Below are 25,000 nucleotides of genomic sequence, written 5' to 3' on the forward strand. Positions count from 1 at the left end.
ACTCTGCGAATAGCATCCCGTGTCTCCATGTCCGCGGTCGTATTCAATTTCCCTAACCTAAAGTACAATCTTAAACTCAGCGCTCAACGTCTACATCACGGCTCTCAGCCCGCCCTCTGTTCGTTGATTGGCCGGCTGTTTTGGAGCCGGAGGAAAACTGGGAGATAGTTTGCTATCTCAGACTGAGCACAGAAGCTAACAGAAATTGAGCGGAAGTACGAAGTCTGCCGTAGTCAGGCTACCTTACACGTGCAATGACAATAAAGTTTAATCTAATCTAAATATATATAAAATGATATATAAAAATGAATTACATTAGATGTTATACACAATTGTTTTTAAAATAATACATTTTTATACAGTTTAAATAAAGCAGCAGAAGAAAAACGGTTCCGTACCGAAAGGCGACCTGTAGAGTGGACTCTGTGGGCTGTGGTTCAGGTCTGCGGCTGTCTGGCTGAGACTGTGGTACAGGGGTCTCTGGAAAGTCCGGTCCTCATAAATAGGTCCTATATAGCGGTCAGGGGAAGTGGCTGACCTCAGATCAGCACCCATCTGACTGTGTTGACTTGTATACGATGCTCGCACACCTAACGATGACAATACAATAAAAAACAAATAGTTAGAGAGACCACCACGCATATACTCTACTGACAAACACTTATTAAACTGCATATACCATATATTTATACTTTGTACTGGTCTGCTTTTCTCTAATAATTGGAAATTTATTCCTTTACCTTCTCTGGGTATTAACAGCCTCTTTTAATCACATTCAGTTACTGTTACCTACCCTCTTAAAATACATTTTGTAGTTGTCTATCGACCCCCAGGACCACTGGGTAACTTTTTGATGAATTAGATGTGTTGCTCTCAACCTTTTCTGAGGATGGTACTCCCCTAGTTATGCTTGGAGATTTCAACATCCATCTAGATAAACCACTGTTTGCTGATTTCCACACTCTGCTTGCCTCTTTTGATCTCAAGCAAGTGTCAACTACTGTTACTCACAAATCAGGCAACCAACTGGACCTTATTTACACACGACACAGCTCTACTGATCATGTTCTGGTAAAATTAGTTGGTTAATAAAACCAACTGTTAAATGTACTGGTTAATACAATTAAACACATTAGTGCACAATTTTCCACACCACAATCAGTCAAGCTCATATCACCAGCAAACATACACTCATTCACATCCTTCTCTTCACTCTCTGAGGCAGAAGTCTCAAAACTCATCCTTTCTAATCACCCTACTACTTGCCCGCTTGATCCTATTCCATCTCATCTCCTTCAAGTCATTTCTCCTGCAGTTGTTCCTGCACTCACTCACATCATCAACACATCCCTCCACTAGGGCTGTCAACTTTAGTCGTTTAGTCGACTAATCGGTCGATGACGTCTTGGTCGACTGACATTTATACTGGTCGACCTGTTGCATTTTTCTTTTTTTTTTTTCACCAATGAAGAAATTTTCATTGATTTACTCATTGATATTTATTCCTTTTATTACCAGTTATATATTACTGCATTCTAAATATAATTAGCCTATAAAAACTTTAAATGCTTTAATTTAGACATAACAGCGCCAGAGTTTAGCGCACCACGTGAACACTCGGGAACCGTACCTGTGGCTGGCTGCACTGCTGCTTCGCGCTCAGTAAGGAATATAGGTAGGTTTGCTGTATTCATTCGGTTAGAACGCTACTTGTTTTAGCTTTTGTCGACAAAATGTCCAAGGAATTTAAATCTTTTGTCTGGCTGCATTTAAAAAACAAAAAAACAAAACAAAAAAACGACAAGACCGTTACTCCAATCCTCCCTGGCTGTAGGTCTTGCATCTGATTTGTGATCTTCGCTTAGAATGGAGGCATACATGACAGTTAAAGCCCATTTTATTGATGCGGACTGTAAAATGAATAGTGTTGTGTTAGAAACAAAGCAGCGCACACGGGAGAAAATGTTACTCAAGTCGCGGACGCTTACCACATTCCACCAGAGAAGCGGGTGTCAGTGGTAACGGACAACGCTGTCAACATGCTCTCGGTGGAATTACTGTAGGGATCCGGTCAGTGACCAGACGTGAGCTCCTCACTTTGCAGTTAAAAAAAAAATCACTTAATTTTCAAAGAATTTTATTATTATTATAGTTTTATGTATTATTGATGTTTTTTCGTTGTTGTTTTATAAATACTCTATGACAATTGTTTAATAAATGTTCAATCAAAATGCAAAACATCGCGTCTTTTTTTTTTTTGTCGACTGATCGTTGCGCAGGACCAGGACTTTGGTCGACTAAGCATTTCTTTGGTTGACTACAGCCCTACCCTCCACACTGGTGTTTTTCCCTCATCATTTAGACAGGCTCATATAACCCCAATAATTAAGAAACCCACCCTCAACCCATCTCTTTTAGAGAACTACAGACCAGTTTCCCTTCTTCCTTTCATTGCAAAAACACTTGAATGAGCTGTGTTCAACCAAGTCTCTGCATTTCTCACAAACAACAACCTCCTTGACAGCAACCAATCTGGCTTCAGAAGTGGGCATTCAACTGAGACGGCCTTGCTCTCAGTTGTTGAAGCTCTAAGACTGGCAAGAGCAGAATCCAAATCTTCAGTACTTATCCTGCTTGATCTGTCCACTGCTTTTGACACGGTTAACCACCAGATCCTACTATCAACCCTACTGGCAAAGGGCATCTCAGGAACCACACTCCAGTGGTTCGAGTCTTACTCATAAGTGCCATCACATATGTGATGAAGCTCATATGTGTTTGCAGTACACAAGCTACAAACGGTTAAGACAGCTGACTGTGTGTGTGTCTCTCTCTCTCTCTCGCTCTCTCTCTCTCTCACACACACACATACACACACACGCAACATTTTTTTTTTCGTAACCAAATGCTGCATGCTAGAAATCTGGCACAGTGTCGGAGAACTTGAAAGAAAAACTTGCTATGTGTACTGCGTTAAGCTAACCTGAGACATTGCTTTTTTGTCGCTTTGAATAAAAGTGTCTGCTAAATGAATAAATGTAATTGTAAGTTCAAGTCTGATTCCTGTACACAAAGAAAATCATCATTTCAAAATAGAAGATAATTCAAAGAATGTGTTGGTTGCCAATGGGGGATCTTTTATGTTGCATAGAAATGAAGTTTGACATGCGGATGAGTAAATGATGACAAAATATTTATTTCTGATCCCCTATCCATTTAACCAAGGGTGATTTTCTCTACTGTTTTTCATTAAATTTATATTACAAAAAAAAAAAAAAAAGCTGATTCATTATTTGGATTCATATACTGTAAGTACACACAGTTATATACATTATATTCGACATTAGATAACTAACAATGAATATTGCTTTAAAGGCACAATATGCAAGATATTTATTATGAAAATATCCAAAAACAACTAGAACGGTGTCATAGAGTATATTTTACAGACTTGTGTACTTACATTATCCCAAATGTTTCGAAGAATGTTTAAATCCAGAGATATAAGCAATTTTAACTAGTGACACGGACCATGTCTATAGAGCCATTGAGTCACCTGCCAAATAATGTCATAACCCCTTGGTTTTGTTTTGTAGAAAACAAATGGAAACACCAAAGATGCTTTAATATGTTGTGCGTTTTAATAGACTGGTGATGACTGCACAGAGTAATATTATAAAAGAACATTTAAATGTATGTAGTATGAAAAAACAGCGCTGCTTTACACCACATACGCACAACTGGAAGGAGAGGAAGTGGTTGAGTGTGGCATAATAAAAGCTCCGCTGTTTGGAGCCGTGTACCTCACTCTGCTATAAACCATTAGCTCATCCATGAACATGATTTCTGCCCGGGTCACATCGGGGATGAAGACCATTGGTAAAATGGTAAAGGACTGCATTTATATAGCGCTTTCAACAGACCACATGGTCATCCAAAGCGCTTTACAAGTTGCCTCACATTCACCCATTCACACACTCATTCATACACCGACTGCGGTGTTGTAAACAACTAGATCACATTTAATTTTCCTTTGTTAACAACTTGTTAACCATCTAACCCTTGTACAGTGTTTAAACCAATAGCAAAAATGTTGTTAAATCAAGCATTCTGCGTTAGTTCAGGCAGGCCTCGTAGTCAAGCTCTGCTATCAGCTGACTATAATATAAAATATTAAGACCTGAACTTTCTTTGTGTTAGCCACATGGCCAGTAAAGAGTCCTGGTGAATTCATGATCGTTCACACTTGAGGGTTCAATAAAGAAGTGAGACAGGAATAGGAGCTCAAAGCATTCGCTGTTTTCTTACCTGTGAAGTTGTCTGGTCGCGGGTCTATCCGCTCGTAGATCTCATAGCTGTGTGTAATGTATGGATTAGATACGTCATGCAGAAACGTCCTTGACAACATCGACCCATAATGCTGTGGTACTGCGGCCTGCTGGTCTTCTCTCACAGAGCCTACAGCTCCAGAATAGGGTGAGGTGGTGCAGCTCGAGCGGGAGGAAGCCACTCTTCGCAGGGTGGAAGGAGAGGCCTTCTGTGGGACTGCAGACAGGGTGGTGCTTGTGAAAAGAGGTTTAGGTTCAGTCGTAATCGGCGACCCATAGGAGCTTCCAGTGGTCCGAAGAGAACCTCGAGACGGAGAGATGCTGCTTCTGTACAGTGGCTGAACACGAGCGGGCATTGAACCAACACGGCGCATAGCACGACCTGGTTTAGTCCCGTCCATCATTCCCGACCCCTACAAGAGGACGCAAACATCCTTTACAGCATCTACATATAGACAACTCTTTATACTTGACTCAGCAGACATACTCTTCTGTCCTGCTATTGGATGTTTTATTGGTGTAATTTAGACTTTTTATTTCAAATCAAATCTCAGGTTTTAGTCCTTCAGGTACTGATTTATATATAAATAAAGTGTTTCTCGTGTTCCCGGCTGTCTATTTTAGAATTGTGTATTGTTATTTTGTAAAGCGTTGACACTCAACTGCTCCGGCTTTGTTTTTATACCTCATAAGTGTTTCTTCTTCTATGGGATCGATCCGAAAAGAAAGAATTATAGTTACGTACAAGGTGACAAACCTGAACACTGAACAATATTATAAAAATGCAACACTTTTGTTTTTGCCCCCATTTTTCATGAGCTGAACTCAAAGATCTAAGACTATTTCTATTCACACAAAAAGCCTGTTTCTCTCAAATAGTGTTCACAAATCTGTCTAAATCTGTGTTAGTGAGCAATTCTCCTTCGCCGAGATAATCCATCCACCTCACAGGTGTGACATATCAAGATGTTGATTAGAAAGCATGATTATTACACAGGTGTGCCTTAGGCTGGCCACAATAAAAGACCACTCTAAAATGTGCAGTTTTACTGTATCGGGGTGTCCGAAAACCAGTCAGTATCTGGTGTGACCACCGTTTGCCTCGCGCAGTGCAACACATTTCCTTCACACAGAGTTGATCAGGCACTCTTTCTTGGTCCACTCTTCTTCAATGGCTGTGTGAAGTTGCTAGATATTGGCAGGAACTGGAACATGCTGTTGTATACACCGGTCATGAGCATCCCAAACATGCTCAATGGGTGACGTGTATGATGACATGGGGCCGTGCATTATCATGCTGCAGCATGAGGTGATGGTTGTGAATGAATGGCACAACAATGGATCTCAGGATCTCGTCACGGTATCTCTGTGCATTCAAAATGACATCAATAAAATGCACCTGTGTTTGTTGTCCATAACATAACCCCACCGGCTCCATGGGCCACTCAATCCACAACGTTGACATCAAAAAAAAAAAAAAGATGATGCTGGATGTGGAGGTCCTGGGCTGATGTGGTTACACGTGGTCTGCGGTTGTGAGGCTGGTTGGATTTACTGACAAAATCTCTGAAATGCCTTGGGAGATGGCTTGAGAACGGTAGAGAAATGAATATTCAGTTCACGGGCAACAGCTCTGGTGGACATTCCTGCAGTCAGCATGACACCTGCACGCATCTGTGGCATTGTGCTGTGTGATAAAACTGCAGATTTTAGAGTGACCAGCCTAAGGCACAGGTGTGCAACCGCTTCAGGAGAGAGGCTTCATTTTCTTTTTACTTTTGATTTTCTTGTTAAACATGACCCCCACATGAAGCTATGAAGAAGTGAGAGGTGTGAGCTGTACCTGTAGCTCCTGTGTTCGGGGGTGTCCTGCAGCCTGGCCCTCGGCCCTGGAGCCCCTCTGCAGTGTGGAGCTTCCTCCTGAAGCAGGAAGTGATGTGTGAAGTCTCTGAGCCTGACCGCTGTAGTAGCTGACCGCATCCTGATAACCACTATCAGAGTAAGAGTTCATCTGGGTAGACCCTGAGACCCACAGTAACGTGCAGATTAGACATTTCAAAATTCAGAAAGATGACTTGTAGGGAGCCTTTACACTAGAGCAGTGGTTCCCAACCTTTTTCAACTCGCAGCCCACACAACCAAACACATATGTTTGCGCGGCCCTCTGCAAAAAAATTAACTGAGCCTGCTACTGTTGGGTTAATAACTTACATATATATAAATGATGTTATTATGTTACGACTTAGACATTTTTACATATATGAACAATATTATGTATTTTAATAGTAATTGGCGGCCCACCTGCAATACCATCGGCCCACAGGTTGAAAACAACTGCACTAGAGGTTTTGTGTGGACGCAAACCAGTTTGTTTTCTATGCTTTCTTTGCTAACATTTAGCTTGAACAGGTGGTTTGGGGTTTAGTTTATGTGAACAGATTTGCAGCAAGTGTGAAAGCAAATCTGTCCTAACTTGTGGAGGTAAACTGGTATTGATGGCATATAATTTGTCTGCTTGCTATACAGAATTGCCTTTGCAAAGCAGCTTGTATTTAGGTTTCTCATGCACTTAATATATATATATATATTTTTTTTTGAAATACAAATTGCAAAGGTAAACATTTGTCCCTAGTGTGGATGTCGACTTGAGGAAAGAAGCCATAATGATAGACAGAGTAATGGTCAAAGCCTTCAATCCAGTGAGTAAAGAGGCATTTATTTATCACTTGCATACAGTAGTTAACACTGGGGAGAACTGGGCACTGAAATGTTTGTGACGAGGCTCAGACATACAGTGACAATAACAGGACCATACGTAATAAATCGAATAGAAAATGTAACATATACAGAGATACAGGGAAGTCGTGGCCTAATGGTTAGAGAGTTGGACTCCCAATCGAAGGGTTGTGGGTTCGAGTCCCGGGCCGGCAGGAATTGTGTGTGGGGGAAGTGCATGTACAGTTCTCTCTCCACCTTCAATACCACGACTTAGGTGCCCTTGAGCAAGGCATCGAACCCCCAGCTGCTCCCCGGGCGCCGCAGCATAAATGGCTGCCCACTGCTCCGGGTGTGTGCTCACAGTGTGTGTGTGTGTGTTCACTGCTCTGTGTGTGTGCACTTCAGATGGGTTAAATGCAGAGCACAAATTCTGAGTATGGGTCACCATACTTGGCTGAATGTCACTTCACTTTCACTTTCAGATAGACGTACGTGGATGGCACTGTTCATATGCTGTTTAGTTGTAGCAGGCTACATTGTTACAAGTACTGTGTTTGCTATGGTTCACAGTACAAAACTGGTCACCAGCTTCTTCTGTTGTCTATTTGCTTATGGAAAATGCCAACTTAATCCATGGCAGTTCTTTATTCCTATGATCCACCATTGACTACAATTGCAAGTATTTGGTTCAATAGTGTAACATCACCCTCTAGAGGTGAAATAAGACTGGCCTTAACTTCACACAGAGCCTGTTGTAGGGCTGGACGATTATGGCCTAAAATCAAAACCTCGATTAATTGAACATTTTACCTTGATTGCGATTAATGAATGATTATTTTGTTTCTGTTTTGTTTTTTTGCCCTCGTAGTTCACTGACAAGGTTTGTACTGTAGTCAGGGCCGTAGCTGGGGTCAGCGGGGCCCCGGTGCAGGTTGTACCAGTGGACCCTGTTTGAAAGTGTTTATTTTGTGTGTTCGTTCGTTATTGGTTTGTGCTATTTACACAGTGTTTAAGTTTTTTCAAGTTTGTAAGTGTCCAGGTACAGAAACCGAATAATTAAATGTAAAATTGCACTGTAAAAATTAAACGTACAGTCAAACCAAAATTTATTCAGACACCTTCAACATCTCTCACATTATCAGTTTATTTGCTATAGTTTAGAAAATGGTAATAAAATATGACAAGAACTCAAGAGTTAAACTGTCAGAACAAATTCATCTTGATAATATCAGATAACTTTGATAGAAAGATATGTAATGGATAACAATCAAACAAAACTTCATACAACAGTCAATACTTTGTTGGCCAATTACCAAGCAATGATTAATTGTGTTCAGTGTGAAAAGGTTGCATTAGCAATTCCTGAAGGAGAGCTCGGTTCAGTGTTGCTGTCTGTGAGACGCGGCTCTCTCTCCGCGTGCGCACCGAGCGCTAAAGTTTTTGAATGGTTAAATTGGCAAGTGGCAAGGCTCAATAAAAGGTGAAAATGATACGCTTTCATGACGACACGCAGCAGCGTTCTGTCAACTGTCCTGAGCGTCTTTTTAGACTGACCTCAGCCAGACGGTTGAGATCGACTATTAAAAGGTGGGATATTTTTTCCTATTGAAAGCGCGATCTGACATCATAGCTCACTATCAGCAGTTATTTTATCTATGTTCGTAACAGCAGAGGTTACTATATAGTCATAGAAATAAATACAGTTGAAATCAACCTACTAGGAATTATTCGGAAAGTTGCTTATAACTAATGAACATATGGTAACATCTTAACTTGCTGTTTTGAATAAAATGACAAATTAGTGCACTTTGTTCAGTTCCAGTACAGGTGCATCTCAAAAAAGTAGAATATCATGGAAAAGTTCTTTATTTTTTGTAATTTAATTCAAAAAAGCTAACTTTTTTATATTATGGATTCATTGCACACAAACTGAAATATTTCAGTTTTTTGTTTTAATTCTAATGGTTTGGTTTGCTTAATTCAACTAAACAAAGAGCTTCTCTTCTAATTCTTCTGATGTTTTGAGATGCACCTGTATGATGTTGTTTTCAGGGCAATCAACTTGGGGGGTTTCGTTCATTTACGGGAGTGACAATAACGATTTTTCAAAGCCTGCTGTAGAAATAGAACTGTACTGCTCCACTCTTTACTGAGGTATGAAAGCGGTCTTCGATTAATTAATGATTAAAACCACATTGGGGATCCCCTTTGGCTAAAACTGGGTTTATTCATGCATTCACTCGTCCATTCCATACCTGCAGATCTCCAGGGAAGAGACGTCTCAGAGGAACTAAAGAAAATAAAGAAACAAATGTAAAATAAGTTTCCGTTACATTGAAATCACTGCTAAAAGTGTGGAATGAGATGTGAGAGCCACGCCGAAGGATAATAACAAAATCTGCAAAAGCGTTCACGTGACTTCTTAATATGGTTTGCAAAACTTTCATATGACAGTCATTTTCCATCCTTTGATGGTAAGACAGTCACACAAATTTAAAGTAACAGGAAGACGAGTAACTAATGACATTTAACAAGCCATAATGTAACAACCAAATTCAAGACATTATCAATAAGTGAGCAGTACATTTAAACCAGCATACTGCTCTAAAATGGAGCAGGAGAGAGTGACGCCTCACCTGTATCACTTATCACTCCCCTCTTAGATATATACCATGTGTGTAATCCACCAAAGCACTAGGAGCGGTGCTGGTCAAAAGTATTAACACCCCCACGGTTAGGTTCGCTCTAGGCCTGTGTTTAATATACAGTGTGTGTGTGTGTGTGTGTGTGTGTGACCATGGAGCACAGAACCAGTCAAAAGAGTACATTTCTTGAAATTGATATCTATACATCACATGAAAGCTGAATAAATAATCTTTCCATTGATCTATGGTTTAATAATATTGGATAATATTTGGCCGAGATACAACTATTTGAAAATCTGGAATCTAGGGTGCAAAAAACATTCTAAATATTTAGAAAAATCATCTTTTAAATTATCCAAATGAAGATCTTAGCAATGCATATTACTAGTGAGAAATTAAGTTTAGATATATTTATGGTAGGAAAAGTACTAAATGGAACACAATCTTTACTTAATATCCTAATGATTTTTGTCATAAAAGAAAAATCTATCATTTTGACCCATACAATGTTTTCTGGCTATTGCTGAAAACATAATGACTGCTTTTGTGCTGCAGGGTCACATATACATAAACACATATACATATACAGACATTCATACATACACACATATATATATATATAAAAATAATACTCCTGGTCACATACACATACATACTTGATATAAATATATAAAAACAGCTCTAAAGTCTCATATTCATTACTGGACTACTGGTGCACACTAATATGAATACAGAAACAACATTTAAAACAGAATTGAAGTCAAGATTTCTGAAATTGCTGAACAGAATACAAATAATACAGGCTACACGGCTCATTCCAGCACACACGCCTGATATCACAACTTCACATTTGCACAAGAGGGGAATTTTCCCCAACCTAGAAACCACACACACACACACACACACACTCGGTCTTGGAAAATACTGCTGGTTATCTACAAACACTGGTAAGACTGGAGTTTAGTGATAACCAGTGGGATATTCTGTTCCAAGAAAAGTGTAATACAGCACGTCTGTGCTCACTGGCCAGACCGCTTGTGTCATTTATATTACCACTATTTAAAAAAAAAAAGATAAAAAGGAAGCAGTTTCATGTTTCTTATTTTGCCCCCTGCTGTACCAAATCTTGTACCAAACCATGACTTCAGACCCGAGGAACATTTCTCTGTCCTGGTACACCTCTGGTGGGAAGCAGACTCATGTAGATCCAGCCAGATGTTATTGCAAATATCAGAAGGGGTTTATTTGGGGTGGGATGTACATTATTCATTACATAATATAATATCCCTTACATAACACAGCACAGCACGTTTCCTCTTAATAATATATAATGGTTGTCAACGTGTTGATCCTCACAACTGCTGTTGCTACTGACACAATGCATATTATCATGCTGGCTTTGCTTATATACTTACTTTTTCACTCCTTACATATCATATACACAACTTGTTAAGCATTGAATATCATTTAAACCTTATGGTCGCTTCATTTAGGAAGGGATAAATGCAGATGTTGGAATAATGAAAGCTAACTTTTCTGAAGATGCTGATAATAAAACTAAGCACTACAACAGTTACATTATTTTCATCTATTTTGAGTATTTTAGGCATTTTAATCATATTCAAGTTGCTTCATTTTACTATATGAAAATGTATTCAAGACGTTTATGCTCTTATTTTGGCATGATGATTATGTATTTGAAATGGAAAGCTGGTGGAAAGTTGGTCTACATGCTGCGGCCACATTTTTAATCTTCACTTCTGTCTCTCTTCCTCTACTTTTTCAGGATATTAGAAAAGCAAAGAAAAGAGAGTAATGTAATGCGTGTACCCGCCGCTAGCAGCTCCTGGCGAATCTGAACTCAGTCGGCATCGCTCCAGCTGATTGGCCACAATCTGTCGCTCCACCTCCAACTCCCGAGTCAAGCGCTCAAACTGCAGCTCCTAAACACAACACACACACTGATGAAGAACAGCATCCTGATGGAGCCAGCAGTACACACACACACTGCAGAAGATCTCCTTACAAGCACTCGTGCACATTAGTTCTGTCCTGCAGCACTGAGGAGGTCATGACCTGCTCCACAAGGTGACAACTATAGGATCACCATCAACAATTTTATTATGATTCTTATTCTATGACAAAAGATAACAAGTATAGGAAGGAGAGTACAGGAAAATAAATCTAATGTTTTTGTTCAATATTTACTATTATTATTATAATTATTATTAAGAATTTTGGGGGAGATTTTATAGTACTTCACAACATTTATACCATTTTTGTGAGATACCCCCCCCCCCAAAAAAAAATTCTTTATTTTATTGTATTTCCCATTCATTTACTATGTCTGTCATTTTTCCAAAGGGGTCATTGGATGCCCATTTTTCACAAGCTGATATGATTCATTAGGGTCTTCATGAAATGTCTGCAACATATTTTGGTTAAAATTCCTCGTGTAGAACAATGTCAAAAACAGGGACACATTTTGGCGCATGTCCCTTTAAATGAGAATCTCCGCCTCTCTGTTCTGTGGAAGAGCAAAGGCATTTTGCAAAAAATCGGAGATATGCTAATATGGGACAGTCCATCAGCAGTCGTGGGCAGGGCCTGAGCAGTATGATGTCATACTAGATAAGCCTGTGTTAAAGGTCCTATGACATGAATATTTCACTTCCTGAGGTTTTTTAACATTAATATGAGTTCCCCTAGCCTGTATATGGTCTCCAAGTTTCTAGAAACTTTAATCGGTGTAAATCGAGATTTTGCTATCTTTCTCTGCCTTTGAGAAGATGGAAGCTCAAACGGGCTGATCTGGAATCTCCTCCTGGTGACTAGGGCTGGGACAACGCGTCGAGGTCATCGATGACGTCGACGCAAAAAATACGTCGATGCAAAATATGTGCATCGATTTGTCGACCTGTTTTTATTTCTCCAAAAAAATGTTTGCAAAACATTTACCTTATATGCACTGAATATACGCGATGGCCGGATCAACATTCTGTCCAACGTTATATAACCAATCCAGGGGTTTTTCTGCATTGATCTTTTTTTTTGGCGGCTGTCAAAGCCTTATTTGATCGGTGAGTGATGTAGAATAGAATGACTGTGCTGCGCCTGACAGGGCGCGTACGAGAGAGAGCCCCGGCTGCGCGCGCGCAGTCTTCAAACAACGCGAGCGCTTCTTGCTCTCTCTCTCTCTCCCTCGTGCATATTAATCAAAATCATTAAACACGATAGAAAAAGGGTGAAACACCCAAGTTTCACGCGCGCTCGCGCACTCACAGTCTTCAAACTACACGAGCGTAGTTATTACCGATTCGTAAACGAATCGTTCAATTTAACCGGCTCTTCTTAGTGAACCGGTTGAACCAGTTCACCAAATCGAACTGAATCGTTTGAAACGGTTCACGTCTCCAATAAGCATTAATCCACAAATTACTTAAGATGTTAACTTTTTTAACGTGACTGACACTCCCTCTGAGTCAGAATAAACCAATATCCCGGAGTAATTCATTTACTCAAGCAGTACACTGACTGAACTGCTGTGTAGACCGAACTGAAGATCAAGATGAACACCGAGCCGAGCCAGATGACGAACGAACACGCCCTCTGCTGGAGCAGTTCTCGTTCTCGAGTCAAGAGCCGGTTGCATCGGTGTTCGGATCACCAGTACACTGAACGAAAATCGTTTCTTTCGGACGTGTCTGTTTTGAGAACAGAGGAGCTGATGATACTGCGCATGCGTGATTCAGCGTGAAGCAGACTGACTCACAGAGCGTCTGAACCGAACTGATTCTTTTGGTATTTGATTCTGAACTGATTCTGTGCTAATGTTATGAGCGCGGGTAAACCGAGGGCCTGAATGAAGGGGCAATCTGGCGAAACGTAAGTTCATTTAATAACAAATACATCGCAATGGTTTATGTATAGTGGTTTCTGCGCTGATGACACCTAATTTATTTACTTTATATCTTCAAGACTTAAATCCTCATATGCACATTATTGCTGTTACTGTATTTGGGTGCGTTGTTGCAAAACGTAATTGTAAACTTTTCATGATTATGAGGTTTTTAACTGACTAAAGTTATGATTACTGACTTTATATATTTGAATGTTTGATAGACGTGGCGTCATTACGTCGAGCGTAAAAGAACCGGTGAACCGTTTTTTTCAACCGGTTTATTGAATCGAACCGTCCGAAAGAACCGGTTTGCGGAAAAGAATCGAACTTCCCATCACTACACGAGCGCTGTCTTGCTCTCTCTCTCTCTCTCTCTCCCTCCCCGTCTCTCTCTCTCTCTCTCTCTCTCTCTCTCTCCCTCCCTCGTGCATATTAACCAAAATCATTAGACACGATAGAAAAAGGGCGGAACGCCAAAGTTTCACGTGGAGCATTGGGAGATTTGTTTTTTCTCCATGACAGGCTGCTGGCTCCCACTGCTAATTTTTATTTTTTGTAAAAGCACTCTCTGTATTAGCTTAAAGCCCTAAAGTTTACATTGGTTACTGTATTCTTTCAATTGCTCTAAACAAGTATTTTGGGTGAACTTTTTTATTGAATGCTAGACATCAAGTTGTTGTTATTTTCATCTGAAAGAAGAACTTTTTCAGTAAGCTAGGCCCTATGTGTTCAGTAAGCTTGTTTCAGTAAGCTATGTGTTTTCAAGGCTTCAAGGTTTTATTGAATGCTATCTCTATAGAAGTGCAAAGTAATGCATTCTTAGTCAGTCTTTTATTTTGTAATTTTAAGAGCAATAAACATATATTGCAATGTTAAGGAATTGATGTTTTTTTCATTCAGATATGTAAATCAACATGTATAAATTGTTAGTAGTCAATTAATGGGGAGATAATCAAAATCAAATCGGTCTGAAAAATTAATCGCTAGATTAATCGATGCATCGAAAAAATTATCGCTAGATTAATCGTTTTAAAAATAATCGTTTATCCCAGCCCTAATGGTGACGTTATAAGGAGAAATGTTACCTCCCCTTTCTCTGCTTTGCCCGCCCAAATATTTATATAATTCAGTCGCAATATCAGCACAGGCGTTACAAACAGACTTTTATGATATGGATTCGACAGCACCGGCACAAACAGTGAGTAACAGTGTTCATTAATGCCTGATCTGTGATCAGTGATTTCTGATGTGTAGTTAATCATTCAAGTTCACACAGACTTTCTTTCTAAATCGTTTAATACTGTTTATGCATCAGTGAATCAAGCCAGTGTCTAAACGATCAACTTCACGTTGTTTCTCTTAGTAGCATGAAACAAATCTGTTATTTAAATTGTGATTTAACTACAGAGAGCGATCAAAGAACGCTCCTTTTTTTCCGGAGCTGTCACACATCGCGAGTATATCTGCACACTTGCCCAAACTGCCGTTACAATGAATGACGCTGTTATGCTGCACAACAAAGCTCTTACTGTATTCATGTGTTTGCTGTTAGATGTGGTGAAAGCATTTTGTGAGAGAAAACGTGTTGCAATAATGACGAGATCGCTGCATTCACGCGATAAACAGACTCTGTCTACTCAATGCTCATCACTGCAGCCTTTCATGAGATGGGACAAGATCGAAAAAATAATTCGACAGCTGTAATAGTAAATATAAATTTATATTTGAGAGGGGTCCACATGTAATACGCATTTCAAATGCAAAGATGTCAGCCAATCACAACAGTTGTTGTTTACTCGGAGTCTCACAGCAGACACGCCCCTTCAAACAGAGCATTCAAGCCAGAGGGCTAATATCAGGATATAAAAATGCTTTTTATTTCTACATTTTAAATGTAAAAATCATACTAACAATATAAGTACACCTAAGGAAACATTAAAAAGCATTTAAAGAAAAGGAAATAATCCATGTCATGGGACCTTTAAACTTTTCGGCATCGGAGAGTGTGCGACCTCATAGGTAATTCCCCCAGAACTGCTTCCGTTTACAACAGTGAGCACAAGCCAGATTCAAGTGATTATTAAATCGCTACAGAAAGCCCATGTTCACCCCCCAGAACTGTGTGTGACACTTTTTTTTATGGAAGGGCGCTTTTTCACGTCTTTTGGACTGAAGCAATGCAAAGATCAAAGACAATTTTTTATATAACTCCGACTGGATTCGTCTGAAAAAAAAAAAAAGTAATATACACCTATGATACCTCGGGGGTGAGTAAAACACAGCCTAAATTTCAGTTTGGGGTGAAATAACCCTTTAAAAGACAGAAAAAGAATAACTAGCAAAACAGAACATCAAGTGCTTCACCATGACAAAATTATTGAATATATTAGTAATATATTTTTTGCACCAGGAATATTACCAACATAACAGTGCACAGGACATTGATTTACAGTCTAAATATTATAATATATGGGTACATTGAATGATTTCATATTTAGAACATGCAATGTATATTCGTAATCCACAATTGTATCTAGTAAATTAAGAAAAACAAAAGCAATTCCATCCTGTAAATGACATGTAAACGCTGACACGATCTGAATAAGTAATCCTTTTAAAAATAAAATAAAATAAAAGGTATTAATGTCTGTTGTAGAGAATAAAATTAACCCAGAAAAAGGAATGACAAACAACTTTGAATAAGAGCTAGGGCTGGGCGATATGGGCAAAAATTCATATCTCTGTATTTTTTGGCCGATTTGCGATATACGGTATATCTCTCTGTATTTTCGTTTTTTGTACAATTGTGTGTGTGTGTGTGTGTATATATATATATATTTAAACGACATTAAATTAGTCGTTGCACACATCCCTAGGCACTATCTTTCTAAAGAACCTCCCTTCCTCAATCCACTACTACGAAAGTACGCTCAGGTCACTGGATGAACAGGGTCTTGCTGCTCCTTCACAACGAGGCAAAAAGTCAATCTGCAAAACCCTCTCTTTTCCTCAACTCATGGGATAGCACAATATCTGCTGGGGGTGCACTTCAGAATCACAGTGGAAGTAGCAGTTCATCCAGGTACTTTTTGGTTATGTGTTTACGAATACTATGAATTCAGACATACTACTTTTCGTATACTGTTCGTCTAGGGAATAAAGTCGGGAATCAGACCTATGCAGATGCAGAGAGATTAATTAGATTCTATAATAAATATATAACCCATTAGTCTGGGTTTTTATGTAACAATTCTTCATCAATATATCAAAATGACACAGGTAGCACAAGATGATGCCTTTTATTTTAGAGATAATCACCTGGTCGCAAAGTATACTGTACAACTTATTTTGGGTGTAAGAAATTATCGATACACGTGAGTATCGCGATATTTTGTTTGGCGATACTGTATCGATTCTAAAAAAACTTGAACTATATTTAAAAAAATTATAAATAAATCATACAAGATTCATTGTAGTTGTTTCTTTTTGAGTTTATTTCACAACTGTTAGATGGCAGTCTTCATCTCTGAACAAATCCTGAGTGACAGGAAATACTAGTATTACTATTAGAGCACGCCACTAATGTTAGCGTTAATGTGGTTCGCTGCTAATAATGGAGGGTGAAAGAATTGTCCCAGTTGTACAAAACTGAAGAGTGCCACCATTTAGGCTTTTTTGGTAGCGATTGTGGCGCTAGCGCAGCCTCGGTTCAACCCCCTGCCGTGACCCGTGTGAAGAGACTCGCGGGGGCACAGCTATAGGCGGGGGGGGGGGGGGGGGGGGGTCACCCTGCGGCTGCAGCGGTCTCTCAGTTTAGGGGTGTTTTATGCAGTTGGTGCGGTGCTCGCGTTGCCGTTTTCAACAGCGGTAAAGCTAGACGTTTGACATTCATTAGACATTCAGGTTTTTTGCCAATTAAACTCTTTGTGGCTGTTATGTTTTGAGCACAAACTAACTTAGATAGTCATAAATCTATGCCCTTTACATTGCACAATGCTTAATTTCTAGAAAGAAAAAAAAAATGACCCATTTAAATTAAACAATTTAACTACGTGACATTATAATATAAAACCAATACTAAAATGTTCAGAAAAACATCCATGTTATTGCACAAAGTTCAGTTTTTTGAATTACCGTTTCATGTGTTTTATAATAATTTTACAACTTTTAATGTACGCAATAAAATAAATCCATTAAACGACAACACCATTTGATCTAAAGGTATCAAACCAACTGTAAAATATACAGAATATTATTCAGTATAATGCACAAGGGCTTAGTTTTTTAGATTATGCCTTTATTGTTTTATATTGTTTTATTTTATTAAAAAAATCCTGCAAGCACTTTAATTTATCCACATTTACTCAAACTGCACTAAAAAGTGGTTCAATAATGTTGAATGTCACAGGGACTGATTATTACAAATGCAGGTCCCACTGAGTTCTGGTTAAACAATTGTGTTTATTTATTTACTGCTAAGGTTAGCAGCATATGGTGGTGTTCTTAATGACAGCTTTCCTTACAATATATACTATTTCTAAAATAAGAAATATCCCAATATATCGCCTTGCTTACAGTATCGCAGTGTATCGCAATATATCGTATTGCAACCCCTGTATCGTGATACGTATCGTATCGCCAGATTCTTGGCAATACACAGCCCTACAACTCATATAGTGCACATATGCACGTGTCTACTGCAGGTGAGGTTGGGCAGCCCACTCAACGCAGCAAACACACACAAACACTAATAAAACAATGGACCTCACACAATAATCATTACTAAAACACTCATTTAAATCAAATGACTGCACATCTAGAATTAATATACAATATAACACATTCTGCAACAGCGCTGATTTAGGTTTAAAAAAATCTACTCCACAAACCTCAGGGCAAAAGCATTAGAAAACATGGCAAGAAAAGCCAGTGAAGAGCACCAATAGACTGACTGTGACATCACTCCCATGCTTCAGCCAGCTGTACAGACACAGGAAGCTCCCAGCCTGACGTCCCTCTCGCTCTCGCTCCTTCGCTGGTTAAACTGCTGGACGGCTGCTTTACAGTCTAGACTCTGCTCAATCTAACAAGCTTCTCTTGTGCTCTCCTCTCCTTCACTTTTACTTGGAGCGAGTTCTTCAACAAAATGAGTGCAAGTTTCCAGGAAATCCCTTTAAAGGAAGAGGAAATGACACTGGCCAGGTATTCTCCAATAGAGATGTATTTCCTGTTGACACTAGTCAACAATAGGATTTGGCATTGTGCCATAAAGAGGGAGAACTGGAATAGACTAACCTTTCTCTCAGCTTTTAAAATCCGGTATAAAATAACAACTGCTTATCTTGTTTTAAGTTTTAAGCTTATTATAAGTTTCATAATACTATTCGTACTCGGGGACATAATTAACGCTGGATGATGTGAACCCAGGTTAACTTACTCATATATGCATTTACACAATGAATAAACAGGCATGTGATCAGCTAAGACCAGCTTTTATAAAAAAACATTTTAGTATATTTATTATTAGGGGACAAGCCTCTAATGTATCTTCTCTTCTTTGTCATTTTCTTGAACCGCTTGCAGGAAAGTGATGCAATTTAACCCAGAGATAGAGGACAGTGTCAATATTAACTCAGACTAACTCAAACTCTCCACCATCAGGCCAAGCTGAAACGGTTTTGTTTTTGTTACGCACCCACTGGGAAAAAGAAATTCCTGTCTTAAAAAGCTGATAAAAACATCACAGTAATAATAACAATAAAGGACAAAGCTATGTGTTTGCAGTAAGTGTAACTTCAAGATGGTTTAACTTCAGACTGTTGCTTATTGTCTAAAAAAAGTCCATAATCCATAATAATGCTACCTTCAGTGAAAAAGCCCCCTGTTGTTTTCTCACATCAAAATCTACAGAGATATTTGTTTAGAATGGTTTCAGTCATTTAGCAGACGCTGTGTCAACAAAAGAGCAATGATGTATAAGTGCCATAACAGGTCGCATATTTCTTTATTTTTCACTGGAAAAACATTACTATGAGCTTGTATTTTAGACAGCTTTTTGTATTGTTTTAGCTTTAATTGATCAACTGGAGTCATGTGGGTTACTTGTGGATCAGATGTTTGGAGTCTCATTGTGACGGCACCCATTCACTGCAGAGGATCCACTGGTGATCAAGTGATCTAAAGCTACATTTCTCCAACTCATCTGCAGCTCAGATCACAGTTTCATCTTTTACAAACTATTTCTTGAAATTCAAGTTGATTAAGTAATGAGATGAACTGTTTTTCTTCTAACAGAAGAGATGCAGTTATTTACACCTGGAATGCCTTGGGGTGAGTAAATGACCGGAGAACTGGATTTGTTGGGTTGGATTTCAAGGCTATTTTGAGATACATGTGGCTCATACTTCTCAGGTCTGAAAAATACAGGGAAAAAATTTGAATGTTGTCTGAAGAAGTACCCTACAAGCAATATCTTTAAGCAAATGTTTTTCAATCTAGAGGATATTTCAGGTTTACCATGCATGACTCTCCTGCTTCTGTGAAACACAGTTTTGGTTACCACTGACTTTGACATTGTCAAATATTAACGGAAAGTGTGTGAAGTACAGTAGGTGGTTACCTGCTCTTTGACAGAAGCCAGGATATTGGTGGCAGTGCTGTGAAGTGATGGCACAGCAGCTTCCTGTGAGCCGGCGCTTGGCTTCAGAGCTGGCATTCCTCCTGTCAACACACAGCACATCCACACGAGTCTACTGAAGAGCTAAACATTCAGTTAAACAGAAACAATGGATTCCTACAGAGATGCTACTGATACCTTTCCATCACATGTATCAAGAAAACAGACAGTATTGTAGAGTTGAGACTGCTTGTGGACAAGGCTGACACACAGACACATTCATCTGCTTCTGTGGCCTTGCTGGTGTCTGCTGGCATTGGATTCATGCTGAATCAGTGTTTGTGCTCTTGGAGCGTCGTGAAGTGACGTACTGTACTAACTTGGTGGCTGGTGTTGGTCTATTATGTTTTATGATTATGTTTTCAGCTGCCAATCATTGGTACGATGAGATTGGTCGTAAACAAATGATTCTTGACTAACACGTGAACTCTCTGTCTTAAATTGATCTGTACACACGGATCTGCATTCGTTTCTACATGAGACTGATAAATGTGTTTTATCAGCAATCGTGTCACGTTTTAATGCATTTATGATGGAGCACATCAGAGAGGAGCACAGTTGTTCACTAAAAATCTTGACACTGATCTTCCAGAAACGCATGGACTCGCTGCAGGAGCCGTGCGAGGATGTGTTCACTTCATTTAACAGAAACACTGCGACGATAAAGCTTAGAAGTGCCAGGACCATTTTAAATAGAAGTCATACACACCTGGGATTGCTTGAGGGCGAGTAAAATACAGGCAACTTTTCATTTTTGGGTGAAGTAACCCTTTAAGCTGCTTCGAAGTGAAGTCATGATGTAAGGCGTGCAGTCTCCAGGTGCATGCCTCTACTCGTTTCACCTGAGGACACTCCTCAACAGCTGCGTATGAGCATTCATTCATATCACACATTTAGACCACGTGAGGAAAAGCCCTGCGATGTACTCGACAGTCTGAATGATTTACAGATGATCACTGTCTGGCCATCTGGGACCTCGTGTGGAAATAAAGGTTATAGTTTTCTCTAGTATTAGACCTACCTCACATTGTCATTTGTTGCTTTCTTGTGGCATCTGACCGAGCGTTTGGACCAGGAAGTGATGACATAGACTTGACTCAGGTATGCCCAGGTATATATGGACCAACATTTTAGCTTTATTAATGTGTGCAGAATCCCTCCGAGTGAGTTTTCAGTTTATACTTCAGACCTGAGAAGCACTGCCATGATGTGACATCAGACTTAACCAGCGGATTACAAACACACTGTTTAACCCTTTACGTCAGCAAAGCATCCATTACACTTGTTCTTTTCTGCTGTGCGTTAATGTTTATGAAGTTTATTTCTCATCTTCTCCCATTGGATCTCACAGACCAGATTGAGTCCCAGACTAAAATGCATATCTGGGCTCTTTTACCTGAAAGACACTCACATATCTTTAAAATATTTGTTAAGATACTCACACAAGTAAGGTTTTTTTTTTTTCAAAGGCACGTTTATGAAAGGTACTTAAATGTCCTAATTGAACTATGGCCTAATCCTAATCCTGTCTTAACCTAACCCTGTATGTAAAACCAGGCTTTAGTCTTTAAACATAACAACCTGATACAAGAGCTTGGGCTTACTGATGTGTGCACACGAATGAACAGCTTTTAAAGTCATTTCTTCCAAAATCATCAACATCCTGTTGTTTGAGGAGCTTGAAGCGCTGTGGTTAAGTGACCTCTGTGATAAGGTCAGCTGGATACAAACAGGTTACCTGGACTTCTACAGACTGCATGATGTGAGGAATCCTGAATCACACTGTGCAACATGGACCTAATAAACCTGGGTATGACGTGCTGTACACACCTTAGATATATAATCACTATTGGCTAATACGGTTTTCAGTTTACTTGCCAGACTGATATACTATTTCACACACACACACACACACACACACATATATATATATATATATTAGGGGTGTAGCGGTACGCAAAAATCACGGTTCGGTACATACTATTTTGCCATCAGTACTGTTGACGGTGTCCTTTATCAGTAGGCTTTATATTTATGTTCAACATGAAGTATAGATATTGTTGTCATGAAGACAAGATCCTGGTCTGTCGGCGGTCTCCCTCTAGGTCACCTACAGTAGCAGCAGCAGCGCGCCAGTGCCGCGTCAGGCACGATTCTGGTGTGTAAAGACACAGAAAACGTGAAGCAGCCGTCACGCAACTGACACGCAGCAGAAACGCTGCTGTAGGTGACATAGAGGGAGACCGCTGACAGACCAGGATCTTGTCTTCATGACAACAATATCAACTTTTTTATTTTACACACCTACACCTACGCCTACTGATAAAGGACACCTTCAACAGTATTGACGGCAAAATATAGTATGTTTGACAGGTGCAATATTTGAAAATCGATAATTATTTGTTTATTTTTAAAATTACATTTATATCTGAATTTATGTCAACCTATAGACTTTCAAACATCAAAATGTCATGAATTAATATGTATTTGTGTACAAAATGACATATAAACATATTTTCCTATTATATTTTGCCTGGAAACGCTTCCAACATGCGCGCGTTTCGCGTGAAAAATAGGCATCGGTTCTATTTCTAGCATGCACGCGTTTTCCGCGCGGCGCGTCTCACCCAGGCAGTCTGCAAGCTCTAACCTGTTAACATGGGAGCTGAATTAAAAACAGACACGCCATGCAGCAGAAACGCCACGCTCACGCCACGCAGCAGTGTGTCGCCGGCCTTAGAATCAGCTGCAGGGCAGGATTTGCGCTGAACGCGGAGACTTCCGCCACTTAATATGTTCGTTTGGAAACACGAAAATGTATATGTTCCGCATACAAAATATTGCATTCGGTCATTCGGTACACACGTGCACCGTACCGAAAGCACTGTACCGAAACGGTCCGGTACGAATACATGTACCGTTACACCCCTAATATATATATATATATATATATTCTAATTAGCTTATCTTTGTGAAATGGCACAGCTTCTTAAATCTTAGCTTCTTAATCAGTCAGTCAAGCATTATATTATGGTATTAAGCACTATTTAATGATAGTACTTTAGTGATTAGAGCTAAAACTTCATAACCATGCATGAATGCATATTTGTCATGTTGACTGAACTTAAGACTGCTGGTGATGCTTAAGATATTGTTGGTCATTCAGGGTTTCTGTAAAAAAAAATAAAAAAAAAACACTAATAGATCATATTAATGATTATTAAAAGATAATACTGCTACTAATTCTAATAATCGCCAAACGTCCATTCGTTATCTGGCTCGGCTCGGTGTTCATCTTCAGTTCTCTCTTCACAGCAGTTCAGTCAGTGTACTGTTTGAGTAAATGAATTACTCCGGGATATTGGTTTGTTTTAACTCAGAGGGAGTGTCAGCCACATTAAACAAGTTAACAGCTTAAGTCATTTGTGGATTAATGATTATTGGAGACGCGAACCGCTTAAAACGATTCAGTTCGATTTGGTGAACTGGTTCAAGAAGATCCGGTTACATCGAGTGATTCGTTCGTGAACCGGATATCACAAACTGCTTTGTTTTGAACTCTCTCTCACAACAGACACGGAAGAGAAGACAATGCTGAGTAAAGTCGTAGTTTTTGCTATTTTTGGACCAAAATGTATTTTCGATGCTTCACAATATTCTAACTGACCCTCTGATGTCACATGGACTACTTTGATGATGTTTTTCTTACCTTTCTGGACATGGACAGTAGACCGTACACACAGCTTCAATGGAGGGACTGAGAGCTCTCGGACTAAATCTAAAATATCTTAAACTGTGTTCTGAAGATAAACGGAGGTCTCACGGGTTTGGAACGACATGAGGGTGAGTCATCAATGACATAATTTTCATTTTTGGGTGAACTATCCCTTTAAGCCTTAAAGTTCTGCATAATTAAAGGCATGGCCACTTGAGTGACAGGTGGATTGCCTCTGTTAACACTGCCGTCGCGATAGGTGGGCGTGGCTTCAGCAACCAGCTCCAACCTTTTTGCTTATTTCTTATTACCCAGAGTGACGCATGGTGCCGCTCCGCCCACTTGTGGTTTCATAAACTCTCTTCGAAAACCTATTGGTGCATCACGGACACTACGTCTATGTTTTTATACAGTGTATGCTTGTACCCTAAGACACAGGTTACTATTGAAAACTAAACGTCATCAGCATGCGTTAGCGGTAAATGAAGCACACGTTGTAGTTTTTATGTGCTAAAAAAAAAGAGGAAGAGGTGAAAGAGGAAGTTAAAGAGTTTGAAATAAGAAGTTTTATGATTTAGCACCATGTCACATTGATTTCATGTTGCATTTTTATTGGCATGTTGAAATATCTCATGTAGATATTCAAATTAAGCTTTGAAAAAGTTTAAAAAAGTAATAAAAAAGGTAAACCTCACATTTCAGCTTTTAAATAAAGAAAATATATAAATCGATTGAATAAATAAATGATTCGTCTTTTATCTGCTACATAAATAATTCTAGCGAACTCATCTGAAATGTTTAAATGTGTAGAATCCACATAAGTCTGTGTAAATCCTCTCTCTGACAGCAGGTGGCGCTGATGGGAAAGCAGAATTACAGCTGTTTCACGTAACCTCCATGAACAAAGCAGATTAAGAACACTTCCTTTAGATATTACATGGAGTTAAGATGAAAACAAAATGCCAGCGAATCGTTTCTGAAGACAGTCAGAACATTCAGAGGTACATTCATATATTC

General features: G+C 39.3%; 2 protein-coding genes across 2 annotated transcripts in view; both read right to left on the minus strand.

The window, feature by feature from the left end:
* LOC132134248 (plakophilin-4-like) overlaps positions 1–4,500 on the minus strand; it is a 30,456-nt gene extending 25,956 nt beyond the window's left edge. Inside the window, exons 1-2 of the mRNA XM_059547052.1 lie at positions 4,309–4,500; positions 399–590 (exon numbers count right to left, since the gene is read on the minus strand). Coding sequence (XP_059403035.1) covers positions 399–590; positions 4,309–4,408 — 292 coding nt within the window. The 5' untranslated portion in view covers positions 4,409–4,500. The remainder of the gene's footprint in view (positions 1–398; positions 591–4,308) is intronic.
* The window catches only part of LOC132134227 (plakophilin-4-like), a 26,559-nt gene continuing 6,008 nt past the window's right edge, over positions 4,450–25,000 (minus strand). Inside the window, exons 2-6 of the mRNA XM_059547025.1 lie at positions 11,522–11,634; positions 9,302–9,336; positions 6,172–6,350; positions 4,511–4,741; positions 4,450–4,458 (exon numbers count right to left, since the gene is read on the minus strand). Coding sequence (XP_059403008.1) covers positions 4,450–4,458; positions 4,511–4,741; positions 6,172–6,339 — 408 coding nt within the window. The 5' untranslated portion in view covers positions 6,340–6,350; positions 9,302–9,336; positions 11,522–11,634. The remainder of the gene's footprint in view (positions 4,459–4,510; positions 4,742–6,171; positions 6,351–9,301; positions 9,337–11,521; positions 11,635–25,000) is intronic.

This window comes from Carassius carassius, unplaced genomic scaffold (genome assembly GCF_963082965.1).
Source record: "Carassius carassius unplaced genomic scaffold, fCarCar2.1 SCAFFOLD_58, whole genome shotgun sequence".
Lineage (NCBI taxonomy): Eukaryota > Metazoa > Chordata > Actinopteri > Cypriniformes > Cyprinidae > Carassius > Carassius carassius.